General features: G+C 37.1%; 2 protein-coding genes across 3 annotated transcripts in view; one reads left to right on the top strand and one right to left on the bottom strand.

The window, feature by feature from the left end:
* DNAJC24 (DnaJ heat shock protein family (Hsp40) member C24) overlaps positions 1 to 21,609 on the bottom strand; it is a 66,037-nt gene extending 44,428 nt beyond the window's left edge. For both annotated transcript variants that reach the window (XM_047690797.1, XM_047690798.1), the window contains exons 1-2: positions 21,495 to 21,609; positions 20,563 to 20,706 (exon numbers count right to left, since the gene is read on the bottom strand). In XM_047690797.1, the coding sequence (XP_047546753.1) occupies positions 20,563 to 20,673 (111 nt within the window). In that variant the 5' untranslated portion in view covers positions 20,674 to 20,706; positions 21,495 to 21,609. The remainder of the gene's footprint in view (positions 1 to 20,562; positions 20,707 to 21,494) is intronic.
* Positions 21,540 to 24,860, top strand: part of DCDC1 (doublecortin domain containing 1) — a 433,096-nt gene continuing 429,775 nt past the window's right edge. The window contains 1 exon segment of the mRNA XM_047690790.1: positions 21,540 to 21,705. The gene's annotated coding sequence lies outside the window, so the exon portion shown is untranslated.

The raw sequence follows: 24,860 nt of genomic DNA, 5'->3' as shown, positions 1-24,860 counted from the left end.
AGAGGGAGAAGCAGGCTCCCTGCCGAGCAAGAAGCCCAATGCAGGACTCGATATTAGGATGCTGGGATCATGACCTGAGCCGAAGGCAGCCGCTTAACCAACTGAGCCATCCAGGCATCCCTCATATGTGGAATTTAAGAGACAAAGCAGATAAACACAGGAGATGGGAAGGAAAAATAAAATAAGATGAAACCAGAGAGACAAACCATAAGAGTCTCTTAACTCTAAGAAACAAACTGAAGGGAGGCGGTGGGGGGATGGGTAATGGGCATTAAGGTGGGTACTTGAAGTAATGAGCATTAGGTGTTGTGTGCAACTGATGAATCACTAAATTCTACCTCTGAAATTATGAATAAATAAATAAGAAAAAAGTACATAAAATATATGCAATTATATCTATTCATGACAAAATGTTGCAGTGCTCAATACTATCGCCACACTAGGTAAGAATGTAATATTGCACCTATGCTAGAAGCTTTGCTACCATCTACAAATGGAGGAAAGTTTAAAACTGTAACTTCAAAGCACACACAAAAAAACTTCAAGCACTAAACTCAAAGCACAAAAATGGATACTTCCTGAGAAACCTGTCTCAGTTTTCTTAATGTATTTCATAGTTAAATTTAAAAAAAAAAAAAAAAAAAGCTAAGTACTGCTCCATGTGACTGTGACTCCTGGATCTATAGTATGGACTAGGGATTCCAAAACTTCAATTATTCTTAAATAATCTTCAAAATTTATCCTATATTCTCATATTATTAGTACTCTCATTTACTTTTTTGGACAAATGGACTTTAAATTACCTCATTTTACTATTTAGCTTCAACCTAAAACCAAGTATTTGCTGTGATACATATATGTATTTATAAAATATTTCCTAGTAAAGCAATATTGTTCATATAAAAAGATAATTGTTCATATAAAAACTGTTCACCTGTGTATCATCTAAAATCATTTTTGGATATCACCAATAATGTGTATCACACTTAAAGAATACTAAAATAGACCACACTTCAGGTGTGGTCTATACTTCAACCATCCACAGTAAAGGGAGTTAACAAAACAGTAGAAACATGATGAATTTAACCAATAATCAACCTAATCGAGCTAAGTGATTTATGATTTATGATTTATGTAAGAGGAGGTCTCACTGAAAGTCTCACTGAAAAGATTAAAACCCATATTTACAACTATATTCTAATCAAAAAAGATTTTTGGAGCCAATATGATTAAATGATTGTTCTACATTTTCTCAAAAGTAGTTTTAACATTTCAAAATAAGCCATGTCATTAGAAGGATGGAAATTAATTCATTATAAGGATTTTCCACCTCATACTTCTAAAGGTTCACTTTGTTTCCTTTGTCATTGAGGAACAATTTACATACAGTAAGTTTTACCTACTTCAAGTGTAGTTACATGAAATTTAATAACTATACATAGTCATGTAACAAATACCAAAATCAAGATACAGTTCCATCATATCACCCTAAGGCTTCCTCACACCCTTTTGTAGTCAATCCCTTCCATGAACCCCAGACCCAAGCAACTATTTAAAGATTTATTTTTAATGCTACCTGGCTCTAGAGTAGCACTGAATTCAAAGAAAATCTGGGTCATGTGTGTTATATCTCCTACAAGAACAGCCAAATCTTAGGCTTTGGTGTAAAGTAAGGTCAAAAAACAGAAGCACGAATTCCCAAAATGAGGAGGAATCTCCTTGATATACCATCAATGAACAATGATTTAATAAAAACTGAAGCTGATAAGAAGACCAATGTGGTACAATATTTTCACAGTCTAGAAATAATGTTTTAGAGAATGTGGACAATCCAAAGAGGGTAAAAATGAGGGGCACTGGGAGGCTTAGTCAGTTAAGTATCCTGACTCTTGATTTTGGCTCAGGTCATAATCTCAGGGTTGTAGGATTAAGCCTGCATTGGGCTCCATGCTCAATGGGGAGTCTCCTTGGGATTCTCTCTCCTCCTCTGCCCCTCCCCCAGAAGGTGTGCTTGCTCTATCTCAAAGAAATAAATCTTTTTTTAAAGAGGGTAAAAATGACAATGCAGAAGTCTATTCGGAGAGAAAGTTGTTTTCACTTGGCTCACCGGTTCTGCAAACATGCGTCCATCTACAGATACACATTCTTCATCTTTACTTTAACAGATAAACTGACCTCTGACATTTTTCACTATGTCCCCAACCATTTATGCCTGCATTTTCACAGTATAAAAATTAATGCTAACCCCAAGCCAATTTAAAAAGATTAAAGTGTTATTTTTTTTAAGATTTTTATTTATTTATTTGAAAGACAGAGAGATCACAAGTAGGCAGAGAGGCAGGCAGAGAGAGAGGGGGAAGCAGTCTCCCTGCTGAGCAGAAAGCCTGATGCGGAGCTCGATCCCAGGACCCTGAGATCATGACCTGAGCTGAAGGCAGAGGCTTAACCCACTGAGCCACCCAGGAGCCCTGATTAAAGTGTTACTTTAACTGAGCTGAAAAAAAAAGATCAGTAAAGCATCAGCCTTCAATGCTGAATAATTATACACAACTATAAAATAGTAACCATGCATTTACCATATGCCAAACATTGTTTCAGATGCTTTACTGAGATAACTCACTTAAACCCTCATAACTACCATATGGGATAGTTACTAACAAACTATAGAAATTATCCCTGAAAGTACAGTCTTTGGGATAGTTACTAAATGCCCAAGAGTAGCGCTGGCATATAGTAGGTGTTCAATAAATATTTGTTATGAGTAAATGGTGGTTCAGATCTATTTTGCAGACAAGGAAATAAGACCCAAGGTTATGGAGCTAGCTCAGAGTCACAGAACTAGTATGTGGCACATTTCAAATTCAAATCCAGGAGCCCACATTTCTAAACACTTCACCATTCTGTACCTTTAATATAAATGCTACCTTTTCCCTTAATATAATCTATTATTGTGGCATGTAAGCAGTAGAAAGATTTTTAAAAATACACTGAAAAGGTTAATTCTTTCTTTTATTTAACTAGTTTTCAAAGTATATATAGAGTGTGTCATAATATCTTGCCACTAACCAGTGTGTTATTTAATTTCTGAGCCTCAGTTTCTCATCCAAATGTTAGGGATAATAATGCTGTCTCACTTCACAGAGTTAAATGAGTAAATGCACATGAAGTGATTAAAAGCGTATCTGATACACAGTGCTATGAATTAGCTAAAATCATTACATAATGTTTACTTAAAATGTCTTATTCCTACTATTTTTATCATGGAAAAGAATAGTTTATAATAGAGTCTCCAGGAGATATTAAGTTAAACATTTTGCATCTTATAGGACACCCAGATGACAGCTAAACAGTTAACCACATTAGCAAAAATTACACTGTTCATTACAAGTTATACCTTTCTGATTTTTACTTATAACACCCCCATATTTTTCACAAAATTTCTCTTAATGCCTCTCCTATAATCAAGATCACTTCGCTCTGCAATGTAGTCAAAAGACGTGTTTCAAGATTTGTCCTTAGCTCTCTTCTTGATTGTGGTAATTTTCCTCCAAGTCTAGCACAGGTATCCATTCTACCTTCTTTTTCAATATCCTAAAATGTTTGACATAACTACCTTAATGCTAATCTATGCATATAACCCCTTGTAATCAAAAGAGAACCTCTAAATGCCCATGTAAGTAATAAGTAGCATTTTATACTCTTCCAATATTAAGATTAAGAGCCTCCCCTGCATACTCCCACCTCAAATTACATGGATTTTTCTTTAAGATTATGGAACATATTGTAACAGCAGCATATAATTTTCCAACACAATAATTCTTTTCCAGTTGAAAGGTATCCTGTAATATTATCAACATCAATGTGAAAAGACCCCAATTTTCAATTTGACAAAGCTTTGGGGGGAAGCTTTATCTTTAGTAAACAGCAATTTTCACATGCATACCCACAACAACTATGGGAATATAATCATTCTTGGTCCTACACCATTTCAAAGCAGTAGATTATTATTCAATTTGAATTAGTAGAAAACTAAAATGTATTTTATTTTTTTTTAAAGATTTTATTTATTTATTTGACAGAGAGAAATCACAAGTAAGCAGAGAGGCAGGCAGAGAGAGAGGAGGAAGCAGGCTCCCTGCTGAGCAGAAAGCCCGACGTGGGGCTCGAACCCAGGACCTGGGATCATGACCTGAGCCGAAGGCAGCGGCTTAACCCACTGAGCCACCCAGGCGCCCCTAAAATGTATTTTAAAAAATGGTTCATAAGAAGACAATAAGCACAGTGCACTTTTATTAATTAGCAAAGTCCCTACTAATAAAATGCTGCTGAGAAATACTGATTCAATTACCTTCATTTTTATATAGTAAATTATTGGGCAACAGACTTAATGGTATATGAAATAAATGCCTTTCGGGCTAATTCTTCATTTACATTTATACACCTATTTATATTTATTAAAGCATTCTAAAATATCTTAATTAGTAAGAATTTTTTCAGAATTGGGACCTTGAATAAGCACTACATTTACAAAAACTGAAAAAAGGAAATAGTATTTACTAAATCAACTTGCATTGTAAACTCACCAGCCTACGATCTAGCAATATTTTGTCCCAACAACTAATTATGTAGGAGGTGTTAAATTCAAAGTCTTCTGAACTTGGAAAAGTACATGTAATAAATGTGCCTCTTTACAAAATTAGATACAGAATGGTATTTGTCAAATGTAATTTTATTCTCCCAACTGTTTTGTGACACTGTTGAAAAACACAGACTGAGGGGGAAAAAAAGGGCAATTCAAACTGGAGAGAATATAAAACTTTAAGGTCTGTTTTAGGAAAAAAAAATCTGATAAACATGTTAAATAGTATGGTTTCCCCTTATAACTTTCTTTTCCTCAACTCTATTAGGAACTCTAAACTTACACAAAAAGAATAAAGAGGATAAGTTTTATTCCATATATAATCTATATCCCTTCAAAATTAAAACAGATTAGTAATTATGTCTCACCTTCTGTAATACTTTATTACCTGTACATGAATGAGGAGTTCCATGGATATCTAGAACACTGAAAATGGTGCCTTTAAACAACCATAAACTCTTCTGGATGGCAATTATTAGAGGTATGATATAATCAGAAGGTCTAGAGGCAGAGAATATGTGATCAAGTGTAGGTTTTACCCCTTCCTAATTGTGTTTCAGACAAACCACTTAACTGTAACTAAGCCTCAGTTTTCCTCAACTGCAAACATATTACCTACCACATGGGACTGCTGAGAAGATAAAAACATGTAAGATATGAAAGCATTTTTAACTCTGAAGCACCATCTATAAAGGAAAATACACATGCTACCAGTTACGTATTTATTATTACATATTTCCTTGTCTTCTTGAGCAGAATACACAAAAACATAATTTAACCCATGACCGTAATTACTCACTGTGCTAAGCTATAGTACAGGGACCCAAGTCACCATAACCCAGGCTAAAGAAGGCCAAGATGTGAGGCTGCCTGTTTTGGTGCTTCTTTATAGTTTTGGATGCCCTTTGTACAGTCAGATGTTTGGTGAGACTTTTGCTGCTATCAGCACACATAGTTACCTCTAGGGAGCCTTCCCATAATAACGCCAGTTAAAATCCTCTCTCCTATAATTTGCTGCTCCACTTCCTTTTTCACCTTCTCTCAACAGATAACTCTGTCTTCCTCACAGAGAAAAAAAGAAAGCGCCAAAAAGAGTTCACGGACTTCCTGCAACCAAACTGACAAAGGAACCTACTCTTGTAACCGTCCTCTCATCCTTTTGTCCTGTAACAAGGGACGCACTGTTCTTACCTAAAGCTAATCCTTCTACGATGCCTCAGATCCCAAGCCCTTAAGCTTTCTGTCAGTGATTATTCTCTCCCACAACTTCAATCCTAAATCTTCTCTTGGCTACTTCCCAGAAAATTTAAACGTGTTCAAGTCTCTCCTGTCTTCTAAAAGGAAACACAGGAACAAACATTTTCTCATGCTCCACCTATCCTTGTTCTCCCTCCCTGCCAGCTATACCTCCCCGGTCCTAGAGAAATAATAGTAAATGCACTTCTACTCAGGGAAGGTATACACATGGAAGGGACCAGGGGAGGCAGGGGTTAAAACTAAGATAATTTTGAGACGGATGAGTTAAGTTAATGGGCTGAGGTACAATGGATGAGGGAGAAAGAGCAGCAAATGCAAAGGCACATAGCAGAGGAAGGGTATCTGGCCGCTAAAGGGAAATGAAAATAGTTCAGAGCTCCCACTAAATGACAAATTCATAAATACATTTATCCTTATTCCTTCTCAGAACTCCACTAAAATACTAGCAAAGGAGTACTAATTTCTTAAAGGCAAAAGCATAAATGTATAAGAACAAATATAAGGGGAAAAAAGAAAAAGCAGGTGAGAGACACCAAAATTTGAGAGGATAGAAAACTGATCAACATATGGTCACTGAACAATTTGGTGCATGTGAGAAAACTGAAATCTAAACCTGAAGCAAGAGACAAGCTCATTCCCAAAGAACCCAGACAAATTGAGGAACTGAAGGCTGTCAAGTACCTCTGGGAGTGGGGTTGAGGAACAGGACTAACAACAAGAAGACTTGTTGAGACTTCAGAAGATATAATAATCAGACCTCCAACTCTCCTCCTCATCATAAAGCCAGGTAGCTCCTCTCTCCTACCACAGCAGAAAACCAGATTTACTGTGTGGAGACAGATCAGAGAATGTTCTAGATTTGGAAGTATCAGGTTGAGAGGTAGAATGCAATGTAGCACTGAAAACAAAAGGAAAAGGGAAGTTAACACATGGAGCCCATATCCCCATTTTCTCAGGCAGGAGATTTGAGAATTCCCTTCACAGAATGGATTCAGATGTTGTACATTTGGGGTCATCCAACAAAAATAATTGATTCTACCTTATGAAAGCCCCAATTACACATAAGAACCTCCAAATAAGCTTGGAACATTTCATTCTTTTTTAAATTTTTGTATAAATTTTATTTTATTTATTTTTCAGCATGGTATGTATACTCTTTATTCCCCATTCCCCCACCCACCTCCTCTCTGGTAACCATCAATGTGTTCCCTATAGTTAAGAGTCTGTTTCTTGGTTTGTCTTTTATTCCTTTGCTCATTTGTTTCTTAAAATCCACATATGAATGAGATCATCTGATATTTATTTCACTTAGCATTATACTCTCTAGCACTATTAATGTTGTTGCAAATGTTAAGATTTCATTCTTTTTTATGACTGAATATTCCATGTGCATACACACCACATTTTCTTTATCTAATCATTTATTGATAGAAACTTAGGGGGCTTCCATAGTTTGGTTATTGTAAATATTGCTTCAATAAACATAGGGGTGCATGTATTCCTTTGAATTAGTGTTTTTGCATTCTTTGTGTGTGTGTGTGTGTGTGTGTGTTTGCATTCTTTGGGTAAATACCCAGTAGTGTGATTACTGGATCACAGTGTTGGGTCCCCAATGTTGGGTCCCCCATAATGGGTCCGTGATTAAAGGAGCAAGACTGATACAACGCAAAGGTCAAGCAAAGCTTTATTTCACGCCAAGCATCAAGAATCAAACCTACCAGCTGGGGCCACGCCTCTTACAGAGAGCGAGACCCCTCCCTGCCTCACAGACTAACTTTTATAGAGCAAAGGGCATGTGGTTGAGCCTGGCCACACACAGGTGGCCAATGAGATTGCAATACACAGAGAAAGCTGCATAGTCATGCTAGGTCACGCACGGGCGGCCAATGGAACTACAATTCACCCCATAGTAGCTATTTGAACTAGCCTATCACCTTAGTCAGAATGGGCACCCAAAAGGCACCCCAAGGGCGGGGCCCATACTCCTTGGTAGCTAGGAGACAGTATGCAGCCCCATTGATTGAATGTCTCCACCTGACCTGACCCACCCTTGTATTTGGGCTTTGTTGCCTGGGACTGGTTTCCCAGACTTGCTTTTAAGTAAGTTCCCCTGAGGGGGGCAGGGTCAATTTAAATTTTACTGCATAAACAATAAAATGGCAGTTCCACCGGAGTGGGGCCGCTTTGGCTGAATGGGCCCTTACAATAGGGTTGTTCTGTTTTTAATTTTTGGAGGGTTAACCTTAACCCTAACCCATACTGTTTTCCACAGTGGATCCTCCAGTTTACATTCCCACCAACAGTGCAAGAGGGTTCCTTTTTCTCCACATCCTTGCCAACATCTGTTGTTTCCTATGCTGCTGATTTTAGACGTTCTCATAAGTGTGAGGTGATACCTCACTGCAGTTTTGATTTGCATTTCCCCGATGATGTGTGATAGGGAGTTTGTTGGCCAGCTGCACGTTTTCTTACAAAAAACATCTGTTCATGTCTTCTGCCCATTTCTTAATTGGATTATCCAGTTTTTGGATATTGAGTGGTATCAGTTCTTTATGTACTCTGGATACTAACCCTTTATCAGATATATCATTTGCAAATATCTTCTCCCAGCAATACGTTGCCTTTTAGTTTGCTGATTATTTCCTTCACTGTGCAGAAGCCTTTTATTCTGATATAGTCCCAACATTTTATTTTTGCTTTTATTTCCTTTGTCTCAAGAGAAATACCTAGAAAAATGTTGCTATGGCTGATGTCAGAACAATTACTTCCTGTACTCTCTTCACCAACCTTTACAGTTTCAGGTCTCACATTTAGGTCTTAACCCACTTTGAGTTTATTTTTGTGTATGGTGAAAGAAAATGGATCAGTTTCATTCTTTTGCATGTGGCTATCCAGCTTTCCCAACACTTTTGGAGAGACAGTCTTTTCCCCCATTGTATAGTCATTCCTCCTTTGCTGAAGATTAATTGACCACGTAATTATGGGTTTATTTCCAGGTTTTCTGTTCTTTTCCATTGATCTATGTGTCTCTTTTTATGCCAGTACCATGTACTGTTATAATTACTACTGCTTTGTAATATAACTTGAAATCTGGAATTGTGATACTTCCACCAGTTCTGCTTTCCTTTTAAAGTTTGCTTTGGCTATTCGAGGTCCTTTGTGGTTCCATATAAATTTTAGTAATGTTTGTTCTAGTTCTGAAAAAAATGCTGTTAGTATTTTTATAGGGATTGCATTAAATGTGTACAATGCTTTGGGTAGTATGGACATTTTAACAATATTTGTTCTTATACCCCATAAGCATGGAATGTCTTTCCATTTCTTTGTATCATCTTCAATTTCTTTCCTCATAAAAGCTCTCTGCAAAGTAGGTCTAGAGAGAGCATACCTCAACATAATAAAGGCCTTATTGAAAAAACCCACAGCCAACATCATATTTAATGTGAAAAACTGAGAGCTTCTCCGCTATGGTCAGGAACAAGACAAGAATGGTGCACTCTCACCACTTTTATTCAACATAGTACTGGAAGTCCTAGCCACAGCAATTAGACAACATAAAGAGACAAAAGGTATCCAAATTGGTAAAGAAAAAGTAAAGTAAAAGTCTCACTATTTGCAGATGACATGGTACTACAGATAGAAAACCCTAAACACCACCAAAAAACTACTAGATAGAAAGCCCTAGAGACCCCCACCAAAAAACTCCTAGAACTGAAAAGTGAATTTAGTAAAGTTGCAGGATACAAAATTAATGTACAGAAATCTGCTGCATTCCTATACACTAATAATGAACCACAGGAAGTGGAGTATTTCATTCTTAAAGATGAAGAGATAACTAATGATCCCCAAATACATTGAAAAGAACCTCTACAACAAAAAAGAAAAAAACAAAAACTCGAAAAAAAAGAGGAAAACTTTAAAAAAAGAATTTATTAACCTTAGAAAGATAGCTCATTCCTAAAACAACAGGCGGCCACACACACACACACACACACACTCACAAAAAGAAATTCAGTAAATAGGCAGAGTTGTTAGAAATTACAAATACAAAATTAAAATCATCAATGGAAGAATTAAAATATAAAGATGACTACATTCATACAGTTCACTCATTGAACAAATATTATTTTGAGTACCTCCTACTTTCCATAGGTAGTTTAGTAGGAGGTAAATTAGGAAAATATCATGTTCTAGAATACAAGTGAAGAAAATATATCAAAGAAGACTATGTGATAAACTGCATCAAAGGCTGCTGTTATGTAAGTAGGGTTGACAGTTTAAATTTATCACTTAACAAAGTGGTGTCTGCCTAGAGGAAGAAGTTCCATCCTTGAAATGCCCAGCAATAGTGTCTTTCCCCCTTTCTAAAGCTTCTTCGACAGCTTACCAAAAGTACCTAGTAGCCCCAACCTCTCTGTCCCAAAGCAATTTACCCAGCCATCCATATCAATTTTGCTCAGACCTTCAGCTCTATGTGACCAGGAGAAAATCAAGATAGGAGGAGATTTTTTTTTTTAAACTGAGTTTGGTCTGGAAAGTTCTCTCCTCCACGCTCCTCCACATTCCATTCTCTCCATAACGAGCCAGTACAGCAAAGTTTATCTGGAGACAGTTGGGCCAATCATTCTTCCTTTTAAGTGTCTTTTTTTTTTTTTTTCCCTTTTCTCACTTTAACCCGGCTTCTCTGGGACTTCAGTTCCTCTCCTTTGTAGATACTATAACACAGTGCAGTAGTCCCACTCCCATCTGTGCACCAGAATCATCTGCCTAGCTAGTTAAAATTGTAGGCATCAGGGGATAAAAAGGCACAAAGAAACTTTTTAGCATTATGGAAATGTTCCATATTTTAATTGCGGTGATAACTTACACAACTATATTCACCTACAAAAAGTTCTCTTTAGAATAAATTTACAATTTCAACTTTGACACTTTAGAAAATGAAAAAGGGATCTATTAATTATACCAGGACAATAAGCATAAACCACAACCACTCTGGGAAAAGCAGGATTAGTGGTCATCTCAGTAATAAATAAAAATAAAGACTAAGTATTGACCACTGGCTTTAGCAACATGGATATTGTGAAATAACAGAAAATATATACACAAATCTCTGCCTCCAATTTCAGGCATTCAATTCTTAGTGGAATCTCCTTTGGAATCTCCTAAGTGGTTGGAGTGTCTTTTGTTCTAATAGGATGACTCTTGGTGGCCTCCTGGATGGGGGCTGCTCACCAGAAAGTCTGAGCCATAACCTAAAGCTTGGAACTTTCAGGTCCACCCCCTACTCTCCAGAGAAGGGAAAGGGAGTGGAAATGGACTTAATAATCAACCATGCCAACCTGATGAAGCCTACATAAAATTCCTAATACTAGCACAGGGTTCAGGAAGTATCTGAGTTGGTGAACACGTACATCTATATGCCAGGAGGGTAGCGTAACCCAACTCCACTAGGACAGCATCTCCTGTACTATGTACCTCTTCATCTGGTTATTCGTCTGTATACTTTATCATATTCTTTATTGTACAATAAACATAATTATTTCCCTGAGTTCTGTGAGCCATTCTAGCAAAGTATCAAACTCAAGGAAGGGGTCTGGAAACCCTACTTATAAGGGGTTCAGTCAGAGGTTCTGTCAGTCAGAAGTACATGTGACAACCTGGGCCTTGTGACTGGCATCTCGAGAGAGGAAACCCTCAACTTTGTGGGATCTGATACTATCTCCAGGTAATGTCAGAATTGAAAAGAATAATGGGGGCGCCTGAATGGCTCAGTGGGTTAAGCCTCTGCCTTTGGCTCAGGTCATGATCCCAGGGTCCTGGGATGGTGGCCCACATCAGGCTCCCTGCTCAGCAGGAGGCCTGCTTCCCCCTCTCTCTGTACCTGCCTCTCTGCCTACTTGGGATCTCTCTCTCTGTCAAATAAATAAATAAAATCTTTAAAAAAAAAAAGAAGAAGAAGAAGAAGAAGAACGGGAAATCTTGCTGGTGTTGTAGGAAATTACATGATGTATGGAAAATCCACACTTCTAGTGACAGAACTGTGTCAAAGGACAGTGTTTTTCTCCATTACAGGTATCACTGGCCATCTTGTTAAGAGCAGTTTCAGTGGTGGGAGTAAAGCCTCACCAGAGTAGGTTTAAAAGCACTGGAAAGAGAGAAATCGTAAAACGGAAAAAGAAACATTTTGAAATGCTGTTTTTGCTACAAAGAACACTGAGCTGGGGCAACAAGGGGCAGAAATGGGTTGAGAAAACGGCTATTCCCCCACCCCCCCAAAAATGGGAGAAATAATGGTACATTTTAATGCTGATAGGAATAATCCAGGAGAACTAACCAGATATCCCACAAACTCATAGTTGTTTTTTGGTGTTTTGTTTTGTTTTGTTTTGTTTTGTTTTGTTTTAAATAGGGAATTGAGAACTCAATGAAACCCAATGAATCTGAATTCAAAGTGAAAAGACCCTACCCAAAAGAGGAAGAAACCTATCACTGGTTTTATCTTTGGCAGAGCAGTAGGAACAGGAAGCCATCACAGACATAGATAAGAAGAAAATAAACTTTTTAATCAATTTTAAAGGCCGACTACAGACTGGCATGACAATTTAGAGTCTCTAAGCACCAAATGTATAGAGACTGTGTACCTGCCCACCAATTCTATCCCATAGGCCTTTGTCAAGTAGTCACAAGAAATAACAGAGATAGGGCAGGAGGGCCAAGAGTCACCTCATGAGGCACTGGCACAAGTGGCCCACTAAAGTTAGAGGGGAGTCCTGGAGAACTGAGAGAAACCCTCCAAGCTGAATACAAGACAACAGTCATCCAAAGCTAAAAGAGACAGTAACGCTGGAAGAGAATGAGAGAGACCACTCTTCACATGTAGGGGGCCTGCTGAAGTCTACAGACAGGACAGGAAAGCTGAGACAAATCCTGATGGGACTCAAGCTCTGCTAAAGGGATGGTTCTGATCCTGCTCCAATCATCCGAAGCCTGTGGTGAAATGAACCACTAAAGCAATGACAACTGAAACAATCTCAGCTCACCACACAAGCTGCCTTATAGAAGGGGCATGCCCATGCCTAGGAATACAGATAGCATTTACTTCCATGTCTACTTTTCATTTATAAATAATTTTTGTCATTCAACAAAAAAATAGTAAGACAGTGCAAAGAACCAAGAAAATGTGGTCCACCATCAAGAAAGGATATAGACCCTTGCTGGGTTAGATGTTAGAATTATCAGACAAGGACTTTAAAATAACTACAATTAATTAAAAATAAAATGAATTAATTAAATTAAATAACTAGAGTTAAGTATATTAGATGAACTAGTGGAAGTGGTACATAATATGTGTGAAAAGATGGAAGACATAGGAAAACTATATAAAGAAAGGAGACAGGAGAAATGCCAGATATGAAAATTAGATAACAGAGATTAAGAATTTCTTTAATGAGTTTATCAGCAGATGGACACAGTAGAGAAAAAATAAAACCAGTGAATTTGAAGACGGGTTCAATGAAATTATGCAAACTGAAATACAAAGAGAAAAAAAGACCAGGGGAAAAAAGAATAGAGCATCCAATAACTGTGTATAATCTAATATATATGTACTTGGAAACCCAAACAGAAAAGAGAGGAAGAATGGAGCAGGAAAAAAAGGTGAAGACACATGGCTAAAAATATTCCAAAAGCACCAAAAGAAAGGCATTAATCACAAATCAAAGAAACTCAGTAAAACTTAGGAAAGATAAACACAAAAAACACCCACATTTTAGGGACATGACAGAGAAAGCACTAAAACCAAAAGATAAAGGGAGAATCTTGAATGCAACCAGAGATAAAAAGATACATTGAAAAGAAGGGAACAAGGATATGAATTATAGCTGAATTCTCATCAGAAACAATTTAAAACAAGATTTTAAACCAGGAAAAAAAAAAAAAAACCACCCTTGTCGATCTATAGTTCTCTAGCCAGTGGAAATAAAAAAAATCTTAAAATGAAGGCAAAAAATTCCATAGATGGGAAGAAAGTAATACCACATAGAAACATCAGAAAAAAATAAGTATGATACATATATACGTAGCAATAAATCTCTTCAAAAGAATACTGAGTAGAAATATTTAAAATAGCATTATATGACAGAGTTTACAGCATTATCTTGTCTTTGAGAATAAGAACAAAGGGGAAGGAGGTTAGTAAATGAAGTGTGCTGTTGTAATGTTCTTACACTGTGGAGTAATAACATTTTTTTGAAGCTTAACTGTGAAAACTTAAAATTATTACATTTAATCTCTAGAAAAATCACTAAAAACACATAGAGAAACATAACTAAGTATTCAACAAAGGAAATAACAGAATAATAAAAAAAAACTTGATTTACCCAATAGATGGTAAGAAAGGCAAAAGAGAGGAACAAAAAGCATACAGGACAAATCCAAAGGGGGAAAAAGGAAGATTAGAGATTTAAACCCAAACACAGTCAATAATTACATCAAAGATAAATGAAATACTGGGTGGGGAAAATGAGATCTTGGGTCAGAGAATACAATCTCCAGTTATAAGACAAGTAAATTCTGAGGATCTAGTACACAGCACGGTGAATTTAGTAACAACTGTAGACTTGAAAGTTGCTAGGAGAGTCCACCCATCTTTAGTTCTTACCCCACAGTTAAAGGTAGCTATGTGAGGTGATGGATGTGAACTATACTATGGTAATCATTTTGCCTAAATGGACTAAACACTCTCAATAAAAAGGCAGAGACTGACAAGTTGGAATTTTTTTTAAGGCCCCAATTACACTGTGTATCAACAAAACACTCTTTAAACCTAAAAGAGGCAGGATGAAAGTGAAAGGATGGGAAAAGATAAATCATATAAACGCTAAGTATAAGAAGGCTTGTGCGCCTATATTAATATCAAAGTAGACTTTAGGAAGAATACTATGAGATACAGAGAAGGGAATTTTATAATGATCAAAGGTTCAAATTCATGAAGAGATAAATCTTATAAATATACATGTACCAATTAATAGTGACAATCTTAAAAAAGTGAAACAAAAATTAATGGAAAAATAGACAAACCCATAATCATGGTTAGAGATGTAAATGTCCTTCTCCCAGAAACTGATAAAATAAGTGGGCAAAAAATCAGTAAGTATATGGAGTATTTGAACTACAGTATCAACTTGACCTAATAGACACTTAAGGAACACCATACTCCATAATGATAGAACACCCATTTTTCAAGTGCATGGGAACATTCACCAAGACAGACAATAAGCTAGGCCATTAAAAAAAGTTTTAGTTCATTTCAAAGGCATGAAATGATACCAAGCACACTCCAACCACAACAGAATTAAATTAGAAATAATAGAAAGACACAAGTATTTTCCAGTTTTGAAATTAAACAATATACCTCTTAGTAATCCACAGATCAAAGAAAACTATTACAGGAGAAATTTTTAAATATCTTGAGCTGAATGATAATGAAAATACACATATTAAAATTTGTGGGATGAAGCTAAAGGAGTACGTCAGGCTTAGAGAGAAATTTATAGCTTTAAATAGCTATATAAGAAGAGAAGATACATGTACAATCAAAGATGTAATTTTCTTCATTAATAAGCTAGAAAACGAAGAGCAAGTAGAAGAAAGATAAAATAAAATTAAAAGCAGAAATCAAATAAAGAGAAATAAACAAATAATACAAAATCAACAAAGTAAAAGTAGGTTCTTGGCCAAGATTTTAAAAATGTCTAAACCTCTGGCAAGACTGATCAGGAAAAAAGAAATAGAAACCACAAATTACCAATATAAATAATGAAAATGAAAACATAACTACAAATCTTTCAGTAGTAAGAGGATAATAAGAAAATAGTATTAACATTATAGTAACTTTGACTTCTTAAATGAAATGGAGAAATTCTTAAAATATTTACCCCCTAAAAATGAAAACACTAATTGAAAAGATACATGCACCCTTGTGTTTACTGCAGCATTATTTACAATAGCCAAGATATAGAAGCAACCTAAATGTCCATCGATGGACAAATGGATAAAGATGTGGTGTATAAATAATGGAATATTACCCAATCGTTAAAAAAAGAATGAAATACTGCCATTCTCAACAACACAGATGGACCTAGAGGTTATTATGCTAAGTGAAACAAGTCACAGAGACAAAAACTATATGATTTCACTTATATGTAGAATCTAGAAACAAATGAACAAACAGAAACTGATTCAAATACACAGAACAAACTGGTAGTTGCCAGAGGAAAGATGAATGGGGATGATGGGCACCACAGAGAAGGGGATGAAGAGGCACAAACTTCCAGTTATAAAATAAATAAGTCAAAGGGATGAGAAATACAGTGTAGGGAGTATAGTTAATAATCCCATAATAACATTGTACGGTGCCAGATGGTAAGCACACTTACAGTGGTAAGCAACTGTGTAATGTATAGAATTGTCTAATCACTATGTAACATTATGTCAACTAAACTTCAATTAAAAATTTTTTTTTAAAAGAAATAGCATTCTTATACAAACTCTTCCAGAAAAGACAGAAAATGGGAATCACTCCCCCATTATTGTATGGAGTCAGCATAACTGTGATACCAAATTTAGACAAAGACATACAAGGAAAATACACGAATATATATGACTCTAGACATAAAAATCCTTAACAGAATAACAACTGGAATCCTGCAATATATAAAAGGCATAATACTTCATGTACAAATAAGATTTGTTTATCTTAGGAAAGCAAAACAGGTTTAACATAAGAAATACCAATGTAATTCAGTACATATAGATTAAAGGAGGAAAATTAATACTACAGACTTCAATAAATGTGGGAAAAAAAAAAAACAACTAGCAAAGTCCAATACTCACTCATGATACATACTCTTAGCTGACTAGGAATAGGAATAATATCCCCAACCTGAAAGATGGCATCTAAAAAAAAAACACACAGCTAATAATAAACTTAATGGTAAAATACTGAAAGTTATCTCTCTAAAATCAGGAAAAACACAAGCATATTTCCTCTCACCACTTCAACTGAACACTGTAATAGAAGTACATTACTAGAGCAGTAAGGCAAGAAAAAGAAATATAAAGCATATGAATTACAGAAAGAATTCAAGCTCTCTTTAGTTGCCAAGTGGCATAACTGTGTTGGTAGAAAACTCTAAGGAATCTACAAAGACAGTTCTGAGACAACTAGCAAGCAAATTTAGCAAGATTGTGGGATACAAGATCAGTATATAAAAATACAGTATACGGGGCGCCTGAGTGGCTCAGTGGGTTAAGGCCTCTGCCTCTGGCTCAGGTCAGGATCCCGGGGTGCTGGGATCGAGTCCCACATCGGGCTCTCTGCTCGGCAGGGAGCCTGCTTCCCTTCCTCTCTCTCTGCCTTGCCTGCCTCTCTGCCTAATTGTGATCTCTGTCTGTCAAATAAATAAAATCTTTAAAAAAAAAAAAAAAAAGTATACTTCTGGGGTGCCTGGATGGCTCAGCTGGTTAAGTGGCTGACTTGATTTTTTGGCTCAGGTCATGATCTTATGATCATGGGATCAAGCCCCACAATGGGACAGGCTCCACACTCAGCATGGAGTCTGCTTGAGATTCTCCCTCTCCTCCTGGCTCCTCTTTGCCCTGCATGCTCTATCTCTCAAATAAATAAAATAAAAATAAACTATAGCTCTATATGCTATCAATCAATAATTAGAAAATAAAATTTAAAAAAATAACCATTTACAATAGAACCAAAAACACCAAAAAACTAGAAATAAATACAATGTGTAGTACTACACTGGAAGTTCCAAAATATTTCTGAATGAAATTAAAGATAATTTATTTAATGGAGAGACAATATATTCATGGATTAGAAGACACAGTATTGTTAAATGTCCAATCTGCCAAATGGTCAATAGAGTCATAATTAAAATTCAAGCAGGATTTCTTTAAATGGAAATTTAGGAGCTGATTCTAAATTTCTATGGACAGCAAACAAACCAAAATAACCAGAATAAACTTGAGAAGAGGATAAAGTTAGAGAACTTAACATCACATTGACTTTGAAATAGACTATAAAACTATAGTAATCAAGACAGAGATATTAGTAAAAGGACAGACAAATATACCAAACAAAATAGAATCTAGAAAGAGATTCCCCCACTGCCAAGACATTGACAAAACAACACAAAGAAGAAAATCTTTGCAATAAGTGAACAGCTGGATATCCATTTTGCATGGGGAGGGGGGAGGGGGGACCTCCCCCCCTCACACCATATACAAAAGGGTCACAGGTTAAGGGATGCCTGGGTGGCTCAGTCGATTAAGTGTCTGCCTTCAGCTCAGGTCATGATCTCAGGGTCCTGGGATCAAGTCCCACATTGGGCTCACTGCTCAGCGGGGAGCCTGCTTCTCCCTCTGCCCCTCTCCCTGCTAATGCTTGCTCTCTCTTTCTCACTCTTTGTCTCTCAAATAAATAAACCTTACCAAAAAAGTCAGAGGTCTAAAGGTAAAAGCAAACTATAAGCTAATAGAGAAAAACATTTTCATGACCTTCTTAAAAATACAGAAAGCACTAATCAAAAAACAAACGTGATAAATAGTATTTCACCAAAACAAAAATCTTCTGCTTATGCACTACAATGGTGCAAAAACACCACTAAGAAAATGAGCTGGCAAGCCACAGATTAGGAGAAAATATACACAAGGTATACCATACACAAGATCAAGAATGTACTTAATTTTTTAAAAAGACACTTCAGAAAAGATAATTATACAAATGACTAATAACATTTAAAAGTGCTTAAGATCATTAATCAGAGAAATACAAAATACAACCACTTGAGAGATCACTATAAATACAGAATTGTGCAGTGATTCTCAACTGGATGGAGAGTTGGCAATTTTGACCCCCAGCAGACATTTTTAGTTGTTACAGGCATCTAGAATTTTGCTAAACATCCTATAAGGCACGGGACAGCCCCACAAAATAAAGAATTATCCTGTCCAAAATGTCATCAATGGTGGCAAAATTGAGAAACCCCCAATAGATGAAAGAGACAAATAGCATCAAATGTTGGTGAAGATCTAGAGCAAATGGAACTCTCTCATACATTACAGAAGGGTATGCAAAATGATTGATTAATTTGGTGTTTGGCAGATTCTACCACATTAGGTGTAAATGGCTTCTCCTTGCCAAATTAAAGGTCGACATGGCCTAAATGGCCTGGATGATCTAGACGCAGTCTACTTCTCCAGCCTTATCTCTCAGTTTAAATGAGGCACAAGGATGATTCAGTATTAGGAAAAAGTTTTCAACCAAGTCTACTTGACTTTACTCAGAGAAATCCTAAAAATTCTGAGACAAAAGAAATCTTAAAGATTTCTAAAGAAGGCTTTATTAACACATTCCTGACAGTAAAACATCTACATCTCTCATAAAAACACTAACAGTTTTGGCAAAATCTCAGATCTATTTGACAAAAACTATAGAAACAACTAATGCTATACAAGTAACAGTCCTCTACCCCTTTTGTAAACTGGGTTAATTGGAAACCATTACAGAATTACTGATATTGACTTAAGACACATTGCAATACAGGTTGAAAAAAAGTTAAAGTAACAGTCCAGAAAGATACTATATAAATACCACAACTCATTTCACCAAAGAATGGAATCAGAAGAAAAACAGTGTATAAATGGCCTAAACTGGCACCATTTAATAAAAACATAACAAAAAGTACAAATATAAGCCACAAATGCTTTGTTAAAAGAGTAAAAAGCAGATAAAATCCATTCTGATAATATAATTATACCATATGGAAATATATGTGCATATATTATGTACCAAATATGCAAAATAAAATAAAATAAACCCAAAATATTATCACCTCAACATGTAATCAACATAAAGTTTAAATTATTTTATATTTTCTTTTTGTACTAAGTCTTCAATGTTATTTTACATTTATTAGAAATTTCATTTTGGACTAGCCACATTTCATGTGTTCAATAGACACATGTAGCTAGCGGTAACTAGATAACTAACACTACTTATTACATGACATACGTCTAAGCATTCTACTTGGACTTTTCCATTTCATTCTCTCTGAGGCACATACATGGGAAAGTAACTTGCCCCAAGTTCCCACAATTAGTGGAAGAGTCTGGATTCTAACTCAACCAGCATGACTAAGATCTCCTGCTCCAAACCACCATGTTTTCCCACCTCAAATTTAAAAATAAAAAATAAAATTTGTTTTTACAATGCTTTTTTTTTTTTTTTAAGATTTTTTATTTATTATTTATTTGACAGAGAGAGAGATCACAAGTAGACGGAGAGGCAGGCAGAGAGAGAGAGAGAGGGAAGCAGGCTTCTTGCTGAGCAGAGAGCCCGATGCGGGACTCGATCCCAGGACCCTGAGATCATGACCTGAGCCGAAGGCAGCGGCTTAACCCACTGAGCCACCCAGGCGCCCCTGTTTTTACAATGTTACTGAAACTTTCAACTAACCACATTAATACCCTAATTCCTGCTTTGATATTCCCATTCATTTTATAGAAACCTAAATCTCTGGTCACATTAAAAACAACAACAACAAAAAAAACTGTTTTCTCCCCATGACTTAAATCTGCAAGAAAACACTTACCATTAATATGAGTTTTTGATACTTTTGTTTTAGGTCTGACACACTGGCAGATGGGTCTGCCCCCAGAACGCTGTACCAATCCTTTTTTGGGATCTGCTCAAATGCCATCATCCATTGAACAAGAAGTGGGCCTTCTCAAATCAGCTGAATAAAAATATTGACAATTCATTACAGTTTGCAGGATTGAAGAAATAAGCAAATACTTTCTTAAGTTATTTAATAGTTGACTAAATCAGGATTAAAAGGCAAACTTGATGAAGCATATATCCTCATTTTTAAAGCCCCAAGAATTTCATGTTTAAGTATACAGACAAGTATGCGAAATCTGTTACACGTTTCAGGATATACGCTTATACCTTAAATTAATAAATTACAATAGCATTAAGAAATTAGAATTCGAAAATGAACGAAAGCGGTGGATGACCTCTGAGAGTATTTCTGCTAGTCGCGCGGTAAAAGCCGCATATAATAAATGCTAAACACAATAAAAGGAATTTAATAAAAATGTTTACAAAACTTTAAAAAAGTTAAAAGCAAAACAAAACAGCAAAGAATTAAAATGAATTTGGGAGCATTCCTCTTAATGTTTCCAGCTCACATTTCTTCCAGATTACCTTAAAAGAATACTATGGGAACAGCTCGGGCAGGTAGACAGCACGAACCCCTCGGTTACTGGCGCTTACAAAGAAAGAGAACCTGAAACTGCTCACAGGAGGATACTCCAGCCCTCTAGAATAGAGAGGAGACCTCGCCAGGATCCCCCAAAATCAAGCAACATCTTCCCACAGCTGTGAACTTCAAGAGACCAGGGGTGGGGTGGGGGGCTCAAAATTGCGACCTGGGAATCCACTCTATTCATTTCGGCTGTACCGCCCAGCCCCAGGATGCTACCCTCTCAAGGCTTTACTCGATATCAAACTTATCAAACTTACCAAACTTTCAGAGAGTCCTCATCACATACTTCTCGCCTGCAGTCGGCCAAAACCCGGAACCGGCTTCTTCTTCCGCCGGAAGTCATGGACTTGACGTGACGGCGTTTCTAGTCGAGCCCTTGTGACCGAGGCACCGAACGCAAGGGACGCTCCGCCCTCCTGGACGCGGTCGCTATGGTAACCAGTCTTCGCTTCCAAGGAGTACCAAGCAGTAAGTGCCCGAGCTGTGGAAAAAGGTGTCCTTCGCTTCATTCTAAGTATCTCTAGTCCCAGCTCCGAGACTGTGACGTCTCTTCTCTCCCTCAGCGAGCACCAACCCTCTCCCATGCGCCCAGGGCTCCCTCAGCTTTCCCCAAAGCTTCCTCCGCTTACCCTACCCTGCTCGCAAACCTTTCGCGGTTGGTGACTGTTCTCTGACAGGAGAGGGGGATGGGGGAAGTGGTGGGGTAGGCGCCTGTGAAGCAGGAGGAGATCTAATTCTTCCGCGGTCTCTATACTTCCCTTAGAACGCTCTTATTCGAAAATTAAGAGAAAACCTATACCGATTGAAGGTTTTGGGTTTTTTTTTTTCCCCAGTTTTAATTTTTTTTTTTTTCTGGAAAAGATGTTCACCTTAATTATTTCTTGTAGATGATCTTAGCAAGCTATAACTTTTCAGTCTTTTCATACGTACTGTCTTGCTTCCCTTTCACTTCAACCCAATGAAGCTAGTAAGGCGGGTGTTAATATTCTCATTTGGCTGATGAGGAAACAAACTAAGGATCAAGGCCCCAAAGCTAATTGTATAGCAGCAAACAGCACTCTTAGTAAGTGTGCCTATGACCAGGGACGCCAGGCTATCCTTCAAGCTTAGGAAAAGGAAAAATATCACTGCCTCAGAGGAGTTGCTGGGCCCTGCAAATGGGCACTGGTAGGTTTTTTGTTAGATTTTTGTGTTTTTTTTTTGTTTGTTTGTTTGTTTTCCTTCTCGCCTCTCCCTTTCCTTCTGTTCCCTTTTATTATCTCTTCTCTGTACTAACTGCCTTACATTGACCTCTCTTCCTTGCACTGTTTCCAGAGGTGTTACTGCGTCTTGTATTTTGGTAGCGTCATTTAAATTTCACTTGTAGATGTTCAGAGAGTTCTGTTATTACTGCTTAAATTTGCTTTCCTTCCTTTTTTTCTCTCTCTTCTACGGAATCTCCGTTTGAGAAGCAGTCAAGATAAACCTAAGTACATAAAACAAAATATGTTATTATGGTCAGTTAAGGATGGTATGAAGAATAACTGAATGGCGTAAGAAGATCTAAAGCAAAAAGTATCAGTTGGGTTCTCCATAGAATTTTGTCATGTTTAAAATTAGGCACAAAGAGCCTTATGCTAAGTCAGAGGATCTGATTTTAGTCCTGGTTCCAACATACCTTCGTACCTTTTGTGTGGCCCAATGGGGATGTGTTAAATGACAGAATTGAGTGTTGTTCTGAATACCTTCCTGTACCGAATGACACCCCCCTGAACTTTTTACCCTCAAATACCGCCCCCTTCCACGGCTTACTCCTTCCTCATAGATAGTTGTGCTCAGATCCTCCAGTTTTTACAGCAAGAGCACAGTACTTTGATTTATGATTCCTTAGGGTATTGTGTTTCCTCTTTTATTCCCTTTTTTTAGCCGAATTCTGGAAAGTCTGATCTCAATTTTCTCAATTCATTTTTTTCATATTTGTGTGTGTGTGTGTGCCGTGTACATGTATGTATTTATTTAGATGTGGATAGTAAGAGGTACACCTTTTTCTCCCCCAGCAGTTGCCAAGTGTCCAGTCATTTCATCTCGACATACTTTAGCTCTTATCAATAAAGCATACTTGGGGCGCCTGGGTGGCTCAGTGGGTTAAGCCGCTGCCTTCGGCTCAGGTCATGATCTCAGGGTCCTGGGATCGAGTCCCACATCAGGCTCTCTGCTCAGCAAGAAGCCTGCTTCCCTCTCTCTCTCTCTCTGCCTTCCTCTCTGTCTACTTGTGATCTCTGTCTGTCAAATAAATAAATAAAATCTTTAAAAAAAAATAAAGCATACTTTAGTTTGCAACTTTTTCTTTCATCTCCATAATGTCATTATTCTGCTGAAACAATAATTCATTTACAATACCTAGTCTCTACTTACATTTGCTTAATTGTCTCAGAAATGTCTTTTTATGATTGGTTTGCTTGAATCATGATCCAAATATAGGCTACACAGCACATTTTCTTTTTTCAAGATTTCATTTATTTAACAGAGAGAGATCACAAGTAGGCAGAGAGGCAGGGAGAGAGGGGGGTGGGAAGCAGGCTCCCCGCTGAGCAGAGAGCCCAATGTGGGGCTCGATCCCAGGACCCTGAGATCATGACTGAGCCAAAGGCAGAGGCTAAACCCACTGAGCCACCCAGGCGCCCCTACACAGCACATTTGATTGTTCTCTTTAGTATCTTTTAAGCTATAGCAATCCCACTTCACTGTTATCTTGGTTTTGTTTTTTCTTCTCCTGCCATATGCTTATTGAAAAACCAGATCAGTGGTCTTACAGTCTGATTTTATTCATACCAGAAGAAACTTCTTAAAATACTTTTTACATGAATCTATGATCATTTGTCTTCATTTTTCATTTTCTAGAGCATTATTGCCCAATAGAAATATGGTGTAAGCTACAAATATGAACCACATGTATGATTTTAAATTTCCCAGTAGCCACATTAGGAAAGTAAAAAAAACAGGTGAAACGAATTTTAATAATATATTTTATTTAACCCAAATATATCAGAGTATGATTATTTCCAAATATAGTCAATGTAGAAATTATTAATGAGATATCTTACAGTTTTTTCATACTAAATCTTTAAAGATTTAGTATATTTCACCTATGTACTTTACCTATTCAGCTCATTCAGTTTGGACTTGCCATATCTTTTTTTTTTTTTAAACACTTTTTTTTTTTTAAGATTTTATTTATTTATTTGACAGAGAGAGATCACAAGCAGGCAGAGAGGCAGGCAGAGAGAGAGGAGGAAGCAGGCTCCCCGCTGAGCAGAGAGCCCGATGCGGGGCTCGATCCCAGGACCCTGAGACCATGACCTGAGCCGAAGGCAGCGGCCTAACCCACTGAGCCACCCAGGCGCCCCTGGACTTGCCATATCTTAAGTGCTCCATAGCCACATCTAACTAGTGACTGCTGTATCAAACAGGCCATGTCTAAAGGATAATGTCTTGAGGTGCCTGGCTGGCTCAATCAGTAAAGCATCTTGCTCTTGATCTCAGGGTCATGAGTCCAAGCCCCACATTAGGTGTAAATCTTACTTCAAAAAGTAGGTAGATAAATAAAGTAGAGGATAAAATCCTAACTCTTTAACCTGGCATTC

Source organism: Lutra lutra, chromosome 10 (assembly GCF_902655055.1).
Source record: "Lutra lutra chromosome 10, mLutLut1.2, whole genome shotgun sequence".
Classification (NCBI taxonomy): Eukaryota; Metazoa; Chordata; class Mammalia; order Carnivora; family Mustelidae; genus Lutra; species Lutra lutra.
The sequence above is the reverse complement of the archived record's forward strand: the minus strand, read 5'-3'. Positions and strand labels throughout refer to the sequence as shown.